Genomic DNA, 17,147 nt, shown 5'->3' with positions numbered 1-17,147 from the left:
GCAAGCTTACCAAGGGCAATGTTCCACATATGGTGTCTGCCATTTGCAGAGAACACCAAAGTAGAACTGAGCATCTGAAAGTGGATCCCTGATCTGGAAAACCATCCAAGATGGGGAAAGGATTGCACAGTGGTTTCTAGCAGATGCCAGAAGTGTATAAGTAGGGTGAGAGGCACAAATTGATTGCAGGTAGCAACAAACTGAAATTAACAAAATTCATCACTATAAGATCATAAGGGAATCCCAGCTGGATTATATCAAAAAGCTATCTGGTCCAGCATCCATACTGGCCACCAGATGCCTCTGGAAAGCCCATAAGCAGGAAATGAGGGGGATAGCATTCTCCCACTTCATGTTCTGCAGCAATTGGTATTCAGGATCATTTTTGGAGGCAGCCCTATATCAGTCTTAGGTTTAGTTTTCAGTGATCTTTGGTCCACAAACCCAAATTTAATCTGGTGAAGTCTCCAAATGATACCAACTAACCAGAGTGAATAATGGATATGCTCCAGTCCTTTCTCCCCTACTGGTTCCATGAGCAAATAATGTGGAATTGTTGCAATGCTGATGCCAAGGACAGGAACCTGGGCAACATCTATCTTCATATTAATCTTTCAGCCTTCACCAACCTGGTGCTCTCCAGCTGTTTTGGATTACAGCTCCCATCAGTGCCAATGCCCATATATATTATGCTTAAGTGGTCATGGGGGAAAAAACACATCCCTTTAGCTCCTATAGGAATATAGGAAGCTTCTTATCCTGCGTCAGACCATCAGTCCATCTAGTTTAGTCTTGCCTACTTTGACTGGCCTTTAGATGGGGGAGGCATTACCACCCCTATCTGGAAAAGCTGAGGATTGAATCTGGGCCTTTCTGCATGCAAAGCAGATGTTCTACAATTTAGCTACAGCCTTTCCCTATTAGGAAGCAAGACAAGGAACTTAAATGAGGTAACTGGCAGATGTCATGGTCTCTTTGGCCTTGTGCAGTCTAGGGCAGTGATTCCCAACCATTATGAGTAGGGGACCCCCTTTGTAAGCTCAAAAATTTTGTGACACCCCCACCACTCTAATTGTAATTTTAGTCTCTGTTAACTGAAAAAATGTTGCATGGCAAAATCACATCTCCAAATATCCCTTTCTATGTAAAGCTCCCTGCAGACAGGGAGGTGTTGCTTTCTTTTCTTAATGTGAAAGTCCAATCAAATTGGTATCCCCTCCCCCCCACACACACACGCATAGTCTGAACATGTACAGTCCTGTCTCCCAACACCTCTAGGTTACAGTGTTGGACTAAGATCCAGGTTCAAATCCCCACCCAGCCATGAAGTCCACTGGGTGACCTTGGACCAGACAGTCTCTCAGCCTGACCTATCTCACAGAGTTGGTGTAAGGATAAAATGGAAAGGGGAGGGGAAGCCATGTGCACCACCTTGAGCAACTTGGAGGAAAGGTGGGATATAAATGCAGTAATAATTAAATAAATAAATACATTTCAGCTGCAGTATGTATACCCCAGCCTCAGTCAACCTGCTGAGCTTTTTAAAAATCATCATCAAGAAGCAGCAGTATGGTAATGGTGGGGATGCTAGATTGTGAAGACAAAAGGGTGGATAGGTTGAGGAGGTGGGTTAGTGCTTTTAGGATGATCATCAGAACTGATAACTTGATTAGCATGCACTTGGGGAATGAGAGTGGAGCAGAAGACAGATCAGCTCATGCACGCACACAAACACACCCACAACTCCTGCAAGCATCTGCAGGAGTGTATGCATTTGGGCATGTGGGAGAAGGGAAGCCCTCAACTGCTGCAGCATCTTGGAAAGAGAGATGGGGGGCAGAGGGTAGGTGGAAGAAAGGGGGGACGCTGGCACATACACTTCCCCTCAGAGATGGGGGGCGCGCAAGTCCTGAGCTTCCTCACTTCTCCTTGGCTCCATCTGGAAGGCCTTGCAAATAAGAATAATTTTTAAAGGAGGTAGCATTGAAGCAGGAGCCAAGAAAGGCAGGCAGGCTGGCTGCCAGGAAGGAAGGGGGAAAGCAGCCTTTCCTTGCAGCCGTGCTTCTTTTTGCTTCACGAAAAGCCCTCCCCTCTCGTTCTGCGAGGAGATGGGAGTTGGCAATAGTAATCCACTCTTCTTCCTGGTAGCTCCACCCTCAGCCTCCTTCAGCGTCTGCCACGTGTTGTATAGGCAGATGCCTGTCCTCGGTGGACCTGAAAGATGCTCTGGTGCTTCAGCAAAAGTCCCCCCCTCTTGTTTGGAGCAAGGGGGAGGTGTCATCAGACAGCATCCAGGGAGTGAAGACTTTTTAAATAACAACAACAACAATTCATTTCTTTACTATTCATGGCCCCTCTGGATTACTTTGCGGCCCCCCTGGGGGTCACGGTCCGCAGGGTTGGCAATCACTGGTCTAGGGGCTAAGTCTTCTCAGGCCAAGGAGCTCAGGCTGCAACCATGATATTATCGTGCCCACCAGCTTGGTAGATGCTAATAATACTCCTATGAAAATATACCAGTTATTTATTTCAAGGCATTGAACTAAATTAATTTTCTAGAATGCATGACTGTCATATGGTCGGATAGACTTTTCCATAAATCTAACCTTTTTACACAAGGTGATTATTTAAGGAAGTTTATTTAAGGAAGGTGCTTATTGGGACTCTTTATCTGCCTCTTTAAGATCTGCTTCTGAAGTCCTGCTGTGCTAAGTTAGGCTGACAGGCACATAGGCCAAGGCTTTTTTTGGCAATGCCCCAACAACTGTGGAATTCAATCCTACATGACATCAAGCCCAATCTGTAGATCTATTTAAATAGGCCCTTAAGACTCATCTTTTTTACTGTGGCCTTTAGAGGCTAATTTTGATCTGAGCTGCAGAATTGGCATTGTGGTCTGGTTTTCATTGTTTGTTACTGTGCCATTGTGTTTGTTGCTGGCTCTTTTGCTGATTGTTATGCTTTTTTTAAACTGGGTTTAAGTAATGTTTAGATATATTAATGTTTGACATGATTTGGATTTTTTATGGTTTTAAATGATTTTATTTTATTGTATAACTTGTGAATTGCTTTGGAAAGATTTTTTTTCTTTAAAAGGGTATATAAATTTGTTAAATAAATAAAAGCTTCTGCATGTAAAGCAGCCTCTCTAACTAAACTGGCAGAGGCAGTCTCAGGTGTGGTGTGGAGAATCCCAGAACACTAGTCCTGGGGCCCTTCAGTATCCATATCAATGGTGTCTTGTCTGGGCCCATTCAGGACTTCATGGCTGCCATGACATCCATGGGGCACTCGCAATACATCGACCCAACCCATACTGCAGGTCATACCCTAGATCAGGTTTTTGCTAGGGGATATATGGAAGGATCCAGTTATTGGGGGGGTGACTATTACCCCATTGTCATGGATGGATCACACCCTGGTGAGGTATGGATTGACTGTGACTAACCACCCCAGGACCAGGAGACAATGAAATCTGAGAGATTTTCCAGGTAGCATGGCTGGTGCTCCTGTTGAGGCCCTAGTTTCACTGTGGAACAGTGAGATGGAAAGGGCCATCGACAGGCACACAGGGAGTCTGAGAGGCTCCTTGATTTACTGAGGAGCTTCAGGTGATGAGGCAGGCTCGATGTCGGCTAGAGCAGAGGTGGTTCAAGTCCCCGTGTGAATCTGATTGAAGAGACATACAAATACATAACCATTCCTACCACATGGCAGTGGTGGCGGTGAAGAGAGAATATATCTCGGCCTCTATTGCATCCTCAGGGAGTTACCCACCAGAGCTTGTTAGAGTGTTAAGCTGGCTGGTTCAGACCAGTGTGGTATCATCAACAACGGACCACTCAGTAGCCTGTTGTGAGAGATTTGTGAATCGTTCAATAAAAATAAAATCCCAAAGAAATTATTACCACGACAGTAACCTTTTTCTATATATTTAAAGAAAATAATCTACCCCAACTTTCTTGCCCCATGCACACCATCAGTATGGCTTGCAATTAAAAATCCACTTAAAAGCAATGATGGTAGTGACCACAAGTTAAAAAAAATCTTAGCAGGCAAAAGCCTGCTGGAATAAAAATGTATTTGCCAGCCAGTGAAAGACAATCTGACAGCAAGGCATTCCACAGACATTATAGATTAGAAATCTGTTGATTATATTGAAATTACTGCTTTTCTTTTCATGTATTTGAAGACCAACCTGGAGATGTGAAAACAATGACAGTGACCAATAGGTGCTGCCGCCGCCGCCGAGACCAGTGCTTCAAAAATTTGTGCTCCCCTGCAGGTGAGTCTAGACTCTAAACCAGGGTGGGACCCTTTTTTCAGCACTGTTGACAAGGTTCCAGAGGTCACATGCCATCGGTGGATGTGGCCAGAGACAAAAATGGGCAGAGCAATGGGTACGATTCTCACTTTTGTCTAGTAGGCTACTTCCAGGCATGCAAAAGGCATTATCACAGCTCAAGAACACATTCCAGCCAGGCAAAAGCACTTGGGGAGGGCAAGGAGTAGGGCCAGTGAAAGGTGTTACCTGAGCAGAGACCCAAGGGCTAGACCCTGGAGGGCCATATCTGGGTTGGGCCTGAGGTTCCCAACCTCTGGCTCCAAGCCATAATCACTCTCTGTAATAAGAAGCTCAGACAGTGAGTGCTGGCAGGCCTGTAGCCCAAACAAGGCCACTGAGAAACAAGCAGGAAGTCTCAACATGCTCAGGATAACTCTGAGATTTGCAGAAGTGTGTGTGTATATGTATCTTTTAAAAACACCCTAATGAGGACTGAGCATGAGGAAGGAAAAATTTGGCCTTCCCTCAGGGATCACATGGGAATACCTTAATCAATCATCAGTATGTTTATGAAGCTAAATGGCTTTCTTTATATTCACATATTAAAGCTGCAGTAGCAAAAGAACAGAGCATATAGGTAAATAGTACACTGAAAGAACAGAGGAAATTGGGAAATAGTACACTGTGCCACCTAGCTAGGAGAAAGCAGAAGTTGTGGTTAAGAGAAAGGTTTTAAATCTGAAAGGTACATTTTAAAACTGGAGTTAACTTGAGTCATGAAAATGTGTACATGACATTCGGACGTGACATGCACTGGAAACCCCTCCTTATTAATATCTTTGTCTCCATATATGGTAATGAATAAGCTTGGGGGAGCCCATGATATGTAGAAGTACAAAACATTTAAGGAAAAGAAAACTAAGAGAGGCAACAACAACAAAAACCTTTAAAACACCCAGTAAGGACTAAGTGAGCATCCTTAGTGGCCTCTAGGAGCCACAGAATTCAGGGATAGGGGAAAAACCCATAGTGTGGTAGTGAATTGGCCTCTTTGAGTTCCTTACACCTTATAGTATTCTGGAAGTGTACTCCCACTATGTGATGAGGATATTATACTGCAACCTTTAGTTGCAGGTCTGACCTGTGTAATATTAGACCATTTGAAGCTGTCATACAGAACTGCCTTTTATTGGAGTTGTAGCAACCCATGAAGATGTTAAAAACATGGAGTTCTCCAAAGCTTCATTGGATCAGTCTTATGAGTTCTTATGGATTTATTGTTTTTCCTTGTGATCTAGCATGGCCGATCATCCACAGAAAAGAATTTCTATGGTGTCTCATAGCTGTCCTCATCATCGCCATCATTGCCCTTCTAGTAGGTAAGTTGCCCAAACTTTGACGCTGCTTTCCTTAAAGCTTCTCTTCCGCATTGGAGCTAATATAGCTATATGAAACCCTCAGCCAGGTCAAAAACCAAAGGTTTGGTTGTTGCCTAGATTTTAGATCCTTTCATATCAGAGAATCTTGCCAAAGCAATGTTTGGTTGGAGAACAGCATTGCAAAATTCGGATAAGTGCAATTTTTGAAGGCTGGCTGTGTTTCGGTTCTCTTATTTATTTATTTATTTAATTTATATCCTCCCAGAAGGAGCCCAGGGCAGCAAACAAAAACACTAAAAGCATTCTAAAATATTTTAAAAACAAAAGAGTTTAAAATGTATTAAAACAAAACATCTTTAAAAACATATTAAAACAAAACTTCTTTCAAAAACAAATTTAAAAACATCTTTAAAATATTCCATCCATGTGCTCTGGATTTTTACACTCAATTTACATTCGTTATAAATCTTTCCAAAGTTGATTTCCCCCCCCAAACTTTCACCTCCCAATTATGCCATGTCATCACTCGAATAGGAAAAAGTGAGTAATTTTTTTCATACCACAGGAGCCTGATTGCATGAAATATAATTTTACAAACATATTGTTATGTATCTTTTTCATCACTTTTAAAATATGGTTCCACAAAAGCCTTCTGTTTGATTTTATCTTGTTTGTCTCCATGTCTCCGTAGGTTTTTCTTTACTGTTGACATTTCCTTATTTTCTTCCTCTTCCTCTTGAGAAGACTCCCTGTTGTTACATTCTGGAAGACTGTCATCTTCTAAATAGGGTTCATATTCTTCATACTATGTCTGATCAAATATTTCTGCGAAGGTGTCTTTTTTTCTGCTAAGGTGTCATGTGTTTCAGAAAGTGCAGATTTGGTAGATTCACCTTTAAATGCGAACTGAATTGAATTTCTCCCCCATCCCTACTTGTGTGTTCATTTTAAGATAACATGATCAATTATATAGAACAAGGGTGGGGAAACTCTGGCCCAGGAGCCAAATGCAACACTCCAGTCCTCTTGGTATGGCCCTTGGGGCTCTCTCTATATCCCACCTCCTCTATGCTGGGTGCACCCCTCACTGCTCTGCTCCTCACTCTCCATGAGTGCTTTTACCTGACTAGAATGTATCCTTGAATTGTGATCATGCCTCTTGCTGGCCCAGACATATACATCTAGAAACTTCTGACTTTTGTGTGGCAGGAATGTGGCCATGTCCACCACTGCATGCAGCCCCTGGAAGGGTTGCCCATGTGGGAATGGAGCCCTCAGGCTGAAAACGGCTCCCCATTCCCCAGTGTAGAAGAACAAATGGAGCTGAGGGAAGTTGGAAGGGGCCTATAAGGTCACTGAGTCCAACCCCCTGCTCAATGCAGGAATCCGATTTACAGGTTGCTATCCAGCTGCCTCTTGAATGCCTCCAGTGCTGGAGAGCCCAGGTCTCATTATTGTACTGCTCTAACAGTTAGGAAGCTTTCCCTGCTGTTCAGCCGAAATCTGGCTTCCTGCAACTTGAGCCCATTATTCCGTCTCCTGCACTCTGGGATGATCGAGAAGAGATCCTGGGCCTCCTCTGTGTGGCAACCTTTCAAGTACTTGAAGAGTGAATCAGCATAACTTCTGCAAAGAGAAGTCTTGTCTCACTACCTTGTGGAGTTCATTGAGAACATCATCGAGAATGTAGTCAGGGGTGGTTCAGAAGACATGAGATTATGAGAGCCCTGGTGAAGGTTGTAGCCAATGGAGCAAATTCTCGTAATACAAGAGGGGGAAAAGGTCATGTGCATGCAATGAAGTGGTGGAAGAGACTTGAGAAGGTTGTTGGCCTGGCAGGAAATATGTATCTTCATGTCACAAAGAGATGATTTTCCACCACAATATGTGCCAATCTAAAATAATCGAATGGATAGAAATTTGCCTTCCTTTAGGGCAGATATATGCCCCCCGATGTTGCTGGACTTCCATTCCCATCATGCCCTAGCCAGCATGGCCAATAGTAATGGATGATGGGAGTTGTAGACCAGCAGAGGACCACAGCTTCCTCATAACCCTACTTGCCACCTGGGCTCTTACTGGGAGGAAGGGCGGAATATCAATCAAATAAATAACTCCTTTAAGGCACCTGTTTTGTATTAACCAATGGACTGGAAGGCAAGTTATTATGAACCTAACTATTAAGAGCCTAGTTAGGTGGTGGAAGTTCCTTGCATTTATATACCCAGAGTTGTTTAAGTTGTGTAGAAAATGGGTGTGTGGGAGGGGGGTTTGTGACGTCCTTCCCCGGCACCACCTGTGAAGCTCTCACTTGTGGCTACCAGCAGACAGGAACGTCAGGTTTTCTTCTTACCCTTTACAGCTCTAGCACAGATTTCAACAAATCCCACTGCTAGGCAGCACCAACAGTCACTTCCTGTAACCCAAACTCCCAGAGACTTTGCTTAAGTCTCTCTATAGCTTGTTACTTTGTGACTGTGTGCCTATGCTGTTCCCAACCCCCTTGTATCTTTAAAGCATACAACTGTGGGTTGCTCTGGATACTTGACTTGTTACAATCTCTCCCTTCACCACTGCCACCATTAGATACAGTTTCTGTTCAGCCTTGGTAATTACCTTGTCCTCCCTTCTGGTCTGTATATTCCCCAGCCAAGGATCAGGCCTTTGGTAAACCAAGTAAGTATTTATTTAATATTAGAAATAACAAGATTACTGAAGGAATGTTTCACAAGCGTATGGTTTCATCTATATTCTGTTAGGTACTTGACTTCTTACCAATTGCCTCAGAACTCCAACTCACTCTCAACAACAACACCTCCAAACACCTTCTAAACACCACCTCAACCTCTCAATTCACCACCTCCCAGATTCAACTGTCATTCTTCCATTTATACTCCCAGCCATTCAAACGCTCAGCCAATCATCCAGCATTCTACTGCTCATGTACTCCCCCCTCCTCTTTCACTTCATTTACCATATGTCTTCTATTTAAACAGCACTTACCATATTTACAATATAAGCAGGAACATCACAGGGTTGTCCAATTTTAATAGTAAAAGGGGTGTGCAAGTGAGAAGTGCAGAGCTCCTTACAGCTTCTATCTAGTTAGAGGGGGATTTTTCTTCCCTCAGATGAGCTCAGATGCTGCAAGTGTGATCAGGTAGGCTAATGGGGCTGCAAGAAGATAAACCATGATGGACAGGGGAAGAATTATGACCCCATCATCTTTTAAAATAATTCTCCTGCCCCTTTCTTTCTGTGTGACTGGGGCAAATCTACCTTTCAAGACATGAACTGCTGCCACCACATCTAGTCTAGCCATCAGCCAGCTAAAGCACTGTCTGTCTTATCCATTCTGTGGTTTCTCTCTGTTTGCTGATGGCCAATTCAAGTGTGACTTGTTTGTGCTCATACATAGCCCCCAAGTACCTACAGCAGAATCCAACACGCTCATTTCATTAGCACAATAATTTATGTTTGTGCATAACAGGACCTCCCCAAATCTGCTAGTAGATGCTGGGGGAAGAAAGTGGCGGTGGCAGAGCACTCCATGCCACACATGGCCTGCCCTGTGCCCCCTAAGGTAGCCTCCTGCCCTCAGATGCAGGGGAACATTGTCCTGTAGCCACTGTTCAAGTAAGATTCAACTGTCAGCCCGGCTGGATTTTGAACATGGAAATGGGAGGGAATGCCATCTTGCCCTACACTTTAGACAGCAAAAGATTTGGTGCCACACTCCAGTGGGTGCTGTCAGGGGCTGGAAGGCCCAGTCCCAGGAGGTATAAGCCTCATCAAAGTACTCACCAACACAGGCAGGGTTTTGGGTGCAGCACAGTCCAAACAAACCAGGATCAACAGGGACTCAGCCAAGGTCCAAACATAATCCAGAAGCAACTCCAGGAAACAGTCTAAGGTCAACAGTACAGGGAGTCCATCAAAGTGCAATACAGCAAGAACAAGAGCCAGAGACCTGCGTTGTTTCCAGGATCAAGAGGGAGATCTTATATTATTCTGGCTTCCTGGACCACAGCTGCTGATAAAGGAGTTTCAGGGATAGCCTATGAGTAACATGATGGCCATGGGTCTGTGCATGCATATAACACTATGATGTCGTCCTTCACTTTGGACCCAAACCTTTTGGTGCCAGCATTCTTGAGGACAGGGGGGTGGCTCCACCTCCTCCTCTGGCAGTTCCATGGGTTCTCCAGCAGGCCTCAACCCAGAGGGCTCCTCAAGGGGATCCTCAGCACTGGTTCCAGGAGACCATGCCTGCTCCTCAAGGTCCTCAACCTCTGGGGTGCCTGGTTCGTCCTCTGAGGACTCAGTCTCTGGCAGCAAGTCAGGGCTAGGCTCTACACTTGGGCTGATCTGGGTTTCCTGGCTTCTTGTGAGGCTTCGTATAGGCAGGGCTGCATCTCTGCCATGCTGCCTTGGCAATGGGACTGCAGCTGGCCCTGTCATTCATCTGTGGCTCTGAAGGAGTTTGTGGTTCTTTAAAGGGACCACATGTGTAGTCCTGCCTTTCTATGGGTGTTTTGTTTCTTTCACCTAATCTTACAAGATGACTGGGGAAAAAGCATCTGGGTCGGCTCCACATGAGCAATAATAGTGTGATCCCAGACACTTGTATTGTAAAGAGATGAATGATAGTTATGCAGTTCAAACTGATACATATGACACATGGTTTTGTCCTTAGGAACCTCAATAGAATGCAAAACAGTTATGTTTGAAGGGGCCCTGATAGATAGATAGATGGATGGATAGATGGATGGATGGATGGATGGATGGATGGATGGACGGATGGACGCACGGACGCATGGACGGACAGGCCTTACTCTGATTCACCCTGATGATCCCAGTTTCTCTCCATGCTTCTCAGGGGCAATTGGGTGAATAACCTGACATTATCTAATTGTCTGCAGCTTATTCTATTCTTATTCAACAAAGAAATAGAGCAAATCAATCAGGCTCTGACTCTGTTTCTTCTGAATTGTGCCCACGTAACTGGATTGGGTATCGTAACAAGTGTTACTTCTTCTCGGTGGAAGAAGGGAATTGGACATCTAGCCAGAACTTCTGTTTATCCCACAATGCTTCTCTTGCTCGAATTGAAGCTGATGAAGAGGTGAGGTGGAAAAATTTGTCTTGAGTGATTGGCCTGGTTGACACATAACCCTAAGCCATGGGTTGTTTAACAAACCATGAGTTACAGATAATCAAACAGACCATGGCTTTGGTTTGTTTTCCATCTGCTCTTGCCTCATGCTTTTGTAGCTGGGGGAGTGCCTGGGGTGGTCAAACAAACTGTGGTTAAGGAGGGATGCTATTTCCGCATGTAATGTTAAGCCATTGTGAAAACAATCAAAGATTTGTAAGCAAAAAACAAAACATAGCTTCAGATCATGGTTTGCTGGCATTAAACATACCACAGAATGCTAAGCCATGGTTTAATCCACAATAGTTCAATAAACCATAGCTTACCATTATGTGCAAACCAGATCCAGTTGTTTTATTGGTCAAGTTCAACTATTACATAGCATAAAGAAGCTGAAGGTGTTTCTGATTTAAATACAAAAAATGATCTTAGGATCATCACAGTGAACATTTGGCACAAAAATATTTTTTTTGTTATAAATATTAATTGTTAAAAATTCACAAACCACATTCATATTCTGTGTTAGTGGCTGAACTGTGAGAACTCTATTCAACAAATTGCTTCTTTCTTTAAAAAAAATCTGATAAATATTTTAAATATGTGTGTGCATATTTTCATTTGTATTGATGGCCTATGATTATGACTGTTCAAGGCTCTAATATCTTCTGGTCTTTAAAGGATTTTCTGAAACCTGTTGCTAGCAAGGGTATCTATTGGATTGGCCTCCAAGGAGATCATGACTGGAAATGGCTAAATGGAGATAAGTCAACGTGAGTCCTAATCCTTCCCATCAATAACGATATTCAGAAATGAAATCCCATACATTGCTCTGTATATCATTATTTATAAGAGGGCTTTTCTCTTATGGAGTATAATTTTGAAGAAAATCATACCTGACATTGGAAGCTAAGATGCAGTTTATTTGAAATACTGAATATGAAGTGCACCAGATCACTGTAAATGAGTTTACATAAATCACAATTTATGATTATATATAGGATACCTGCAGTTAGTATAGGTGGATTTTGTGTGGTGGGGTTTTTATCTCTGCTTTTGGCTCTACTACACCAGTTCTGTGAGATTTTTGGTCCAGCCTGGTCATTTCTGATTTGGTCACCACTTCTTAGTAGAGTTGTTGTTCATTTGTATTTATATGTTATTTTATTCTTTGTACGTCGCCTAGAGTGGCTGTTCATACGGCCAGATAGGCGACTTAGAAATAAAATTTATTATTATTATTATTAGCAAATATATGGGGGGAAATGGATTAATCTAGGATCTTTGTCAAAATGATGTCCTCCACATATTTTGGACTACCATTATCTCCAGCCAGCATGGCCATCTATTTGCCCATCTACCTCAATGTTGTTTAGTGTGATGGGCAGTAGCTCTGTGGTTTCAAGCAGTCATCTTTCACTTTACCTGCTTCATTTTGATCCTCTTAACTTAAGAATCCGGGGATTGGATCAGGGACTTTCTACATGCAGAGCATCTGTTTTGCCAATAAGCAACAGGTTTAGGGAAAACTCCACAACATATAACTGCTGAAGTATGTTGTGAGTTCCTATTTTAATTGATGTAAGTAGGCATTTACTCATCCCTTAAATATTTTTAAGATGCATTAGTGAGCAGGACGTGGTGGGAATCTGGGGTTCTGTGCAAGGATTCAATCCGCTCAGAAATAATAAAAGACCAGACTAATTTACTATTCACATGTGCTTCAGTTTGTGAACAAAAAGAGCTGCATTCTCCCAGCATGTCAAAACCCATTTCTTGTTACTGGGGAAACATTTGACCCTTGCTTGACTCTAGTGTGTGTTGCAGGTTCAAAGTCCTCGGAGAAGGAGGAAACTGTGCTTTTTGGGATGCATTGGAAAGCCAACCGAGAGCCTCAAGGTGCAGCTCACCACATCAATGGTTCTGCAGCAAATTTCAAAAATAACTGTTGCAAGAGTAGCAACAGCAACTCCTGTTTGTTCTCTTTGCATACTTGAGGGGAGATAGAGAGAATCCTCCAGCTGGTTAGGCTTGCCTGTCTTTACCTGTGCTCTTCTCTGTCTTCCTTCCCTGTAAACTGATACTCTCAGGGAAGCTGACCTCACTTCTGACCTTCCTTCCTGTCTACCTCATCTCTAACTGTGAGGAGAGAGAAGAAGCTTTGTCTCTGCCCTTATGCTTTAAGAGAGAGAACAGTGTCCCAACATGGGCATTGCACCTCCAACTTAGTTAGTTAGAACTAGAGCACTTTCCTATCTTCTATGTATTTCTGTAAATAGAGTAGCTTTTCTTATTTTTTAAAAAGGCTTCTCACTGATTTAAACATAGGATAAAAAGCCTGATTTTTCAGGTAAATACACACACAGGCACACAGAGCTCAGAACACTGATTCTCTGCATATGCACAACAACCTAAGAAAAGCCTGCTGGATCACGCTGGTGGCCCATCCAGTCCAGCATCCTGTTCTCTCAGTGGCCAGCCAGACGCCTGTGGGAAGCTCATAACCAGGAGCTGGGCACAAGAGTACTCCCCTTCTGCAGTTCCCAGCAACTGGTATTCAGGGGTTGGTGGCTATTACTGCCTCTTGTGGGAGCAAAATCCGTAAAATAGTTATGTGCTGTGTAAAGGAAGTATTTTCTTTTGTCTGTCCTGAATCCTAGTGTTAAGAGAGGGTGAATAGCATTTCTCTATCCACTTTCTCCATTCTCTGGATAATCTTATACACTTATATCAAGTCTATAGCACTAATGTCAAGGACACCCATCGGTTTAAAGCATCTATTAGCTGCCTTAGCCTCTTTTTGTACATCAGAATTTTTAACTATAAATTATTCAAAAACCAAGGTTGTTGTTTTTTCAAAAAAGAGACCAAAACATATTTGACGTATTAACGGCCAAATAATTGAGCAGGTAAAGAATTTTAAATATTTGGGCCTAACCTTTCAAACTTTGGGATCTTTTAAATTACAGACTAACGCAGCGGCCTTAAATGCAAAAAGATCAATGAAGGCTCTATTAACTTTTTTTTATCAGCGAGGTGGCCAATCTTTTCCCTCAGCTCTTAAAATATTTCTGGCGAAAATTATCCCTCAACTTACATATGGATCCCAAATTACTGTTTCGGAGAAATTTACGATTTTAGAAACTATCCAAAACATTTTTATGAGAGCCACTCTGGCCGTTTCAACCTACATACCCAGTTTTATTTTGAGGTTAGAAACAGGACTTCAATCTATAGAATCACGTATCTGGGCTCTCAAAATAAATACATGGTTAAAATTGATTTTTAACCCAAATGGTCTTTCCCCGCTCATTTTAGTTGATGATTTTAAATCAATATGGGAAATGCAAATTTTAGAAAAAATTTCCAACTTGGGCTTCTCTGTACCAATAATTTTTGAAATGGGACTAAATTCAGCTTGAACAGCCATCTTCCAACGCATCAAGGATAACGATGTTCAACATCATTTGATGCTAGTAAGAAAACATATATACAACCCTAGATATTTTTCTCCTATGCCTTACTTAGCCGATTTAACACTTCCCAAACATAGAAGGACTTTTACATTGGTGAGGATGAACTCTCTCCCTTCTGCCCTTTTGGAGGGCAAATTTAATAAAATTTCCTATAATGAGAGAAAATGCCCCTGTGGCGATGGAGAAATCGAATCTAATGTACATGTTTTATTGAGATGTCCCTTTTATTACGAACTAAGGAAACAGTTAATTTCCCCTATTTTAGCCCCTTTTCCAGGCAGACTAGAATTTTTCTATATTGACTATCTGCTCGGAGATTACTCCCCCCAGATTACGTTTAAAGTTGCAAAATATGTCGCGGCTTCTATTTCTTCCAGGAAAGTTCAGGTCAAGGCTCTGTGGACGTTTATTTTAATATCTACCTCTTGTTGGCATATTGTTTCTATATGTTTTTATCTGGTCTATGACTGAAATAAACTATTGATTGGTTGATATATCAAGTCTCCTCTTGTTCACCTTTTTCCTATACTAAAAAGCCCCAAATGCTGCAGCCTTTCCTCATAGTCTGCATCTGTGTTGGAATTGTTTTAAGATGTTTTCAAAGATTTTAAAAAAATATTTTTTAAAGATATTGTTTTTAAGATATTATAAGATGTTAGTGTTATTTCAGTGTTACTTGTTTGCTGCCCTGGGCTACTTTTGGGAGAAAGGATGGGATATAAATCTAATAATTATAATAAAATAAATAGAGTTGCTCCACCCCCTTGATCATTTTGATTGTCCTTTTCTGAACCCTTTGTCAACTGTACAATATCCTTTTTGCGGTGAGGTAACCAGAACTGTAAATTTGACACATTTAAAACTCCCAATGAAATATGAAGACATAGCATGAATAGCCAAGAGAATGCCCTCCATATATTGCTGGACTACAACTTCTATCATCTCTGGCCATGCCGGGTGGGATTGATGATAGTTGCTATCCAGCAACACCCAGAGGGCATCTTCTTGGTTATCCCTGTGGTATAGGGTTTCCCCTTGTGGATGAGAGCCAGTGTGGTAGTATTCAAAGTGCCAGACTAGGTAGGGAAAGCCAGTGTCAAATCTCTACTCACCCGTGAAGTGATGATTTTGGGCCTGCAATACAGGATTGTTGTGATGATAAAATGCGGGAGGAGGGGGAAACCACTGCCTTGAGTGCCTTCAAATAAATATGTGGCTTAAATACATAAAAACGTTTTCATTCCTTCCGCCTTTTCCTTTCCCTTCCTTATGGGATCCTTTTGTTTAAAAAATGTACACCTGAAAATAGGAGCCTCTCATTTATCAGCTTTCACAAAAAGCCTCCCACTGCATACTAGATTAATGACTGCAGAGGTGGAAGTTGCTGCAAGTAAGGGTGGGAAGAGAGGAAAAATTGTCTGCCTTGCAAAAATAACACTTTAGGCCTATTTTACCTGAAGTAGGAGCTGAAATGTATGCGAATTGTTATTGTGTGAGATTTTGACTAAGAAACAGGAATGGGGACTATAAAAGGCCCTCTTCTTACCTAAGCCAGCATCAGTAGTCAGGAAGCAGGCAGCACAATCAGCCACCTATTGGTGTGAGGCTGCACAGTCAACTAAAATAGGAGTAATAGCGATAATTCATACAAGAGATCAGTAAAAAATAGACTGTCTCACACTTTGCACATTCAAATGTCTGTATGTTTAGTTACTAATAAATCAGTGTGGTTCACAGCGCTGATAGGGCCAGTGTTACATACAATGATTTTGTACATGGGTATCACTTCAACGTAGAGAAGCCACATGCTCATTACATGATGAAAGTTAATGACTGCAAAAATGGTGCAAGTGTGGAAAATTGCAACTCCAGTTTGGGTGGTTTGAATCCTGAGGTGAGATAGAGAGTCCTCCAAGTTGTCTAGGCTGTATCTAACCTATACTCATCTACCTGTCTCCCTTCTGTGTAAACTGATACTGTTATGGAAACTGACCGCTCCTCCCACCTCTCCTTCCTGCTTCTTCTCTGACCACCAAAGGGAGAGGAGACATCTTGCCCTTGTCTCTTTCTCCTGTAGTATGAGCACAATGACCAAATCTGGTGTTTGCAACTCATACTTAGTTAGAACTAGACTGCCTTTCCTATTAAAGAAATATTTCTATAAATAAAGTAGCTTTTTATTATTATTATTATTGTTGTTGTTGTTGTTGTTGTTGTTGTATTTATACCCCACTGTCCTTCCAAAACTGGACCTCACAGCGGCTTCCAGATAAAACACATATAGTTAAAACATACAGAGTCTAGATTAAAATAAAGTTAAACTATGTCCAATATTAAAACCATATACACATAGCTAAAAAGTTCAAAAACTAGTTTAAAAATAACACAAGCATTACCAATGCAGCACCCTTCAAGCCTTATCCTTAGCATTCTTCAATTCCAAAGGCTTGTTGGAATAAAAAGGCCTTTGCTTGATGACGGAAGGACTGCAAGGTGGGGGTCATTCTTACCTCCCTAGGAAGGGAATTCCAAAGCCTAGGGGCGACCACCGAGAAGGCCCTATCACGCGTCCCCACTAGTCATACTTGAGAGGACGAGGGTATTGAAAGGGCCTCTCCTGAGGATCTCAAGGCCGGGGTAGGTTCATAGAGGGAGATATGGTCTGATAAATAGTTTGGGCCTAAGCCGTATAGGGCTTTATAGATCATCACCAGCACTTTGAATTGTGTTCGGAAACGGACTGGCAACCAGTGGAGCTCTTTTTACAGGGGGGTCGTCTGGTCCCTATAGCCTGCCCCAGTTAACATTCTGGCTGCAGCACATTGTACCAACTGAAGTTTCCGAACAGTCTTCAG

The 17,147-nt window shown here is 42.3% G+C and overlaps 1 protein-coding gene across 1 annotated transcript in view; it reads left to right on the top strand.

The window, feature by feature from the left end:
* The window catches only part of LOC133378838 (uncharacterized), a 71,005-nt gene that overhangs the window by 9,724 nt on the left and 44,134 nt on the right, over window positions 1–17,147 (top strand). The window contains exons 3-7 of the mRNA XM_061613452.1: window positions 4,193–4,285; window positions 5,584–5,664; window positions 10,587–10,789; window positions 11,498–11,589; window positions 12,644–12,744. Of these exons, the coding sequence (XP_061469436.1) occupies window positions 4,193–4,285; window positions 5,584–5,664; window positions 10,587–10,789; window positions 11,498–11,589; window positions 12,644–12,744 (570 nt within the window). The remainder of the gene's footprint in view (window positions 1–4,192; window positions 4,286–5,583; window positions 5,665–10,586; window positions 10,790–11,497; window positions 11,590–12,643; window positions 12,745–17,147) is intronic.

This window comes from Rhineura floridana, chromosome 3 (genome assembly GCF_030035675.1).
Source record: "Rhineura floridana isolate rRhiFlo1 chromosome 3, rRhiFlo1.hap2, whole genome shotgun sequence".
NCBI classification, from domain to species: Eukaryota; Metazoa; Chordata; class Lepidosauria; order Squamata; family Rhineuridae; genus Rhineura; species Rhineura floridana.
The sequence above is the reverse complement of the archived record's forward strand: the minus strand, read 5'-3'. Positions and strand labels throughout refer to the sequence as shown.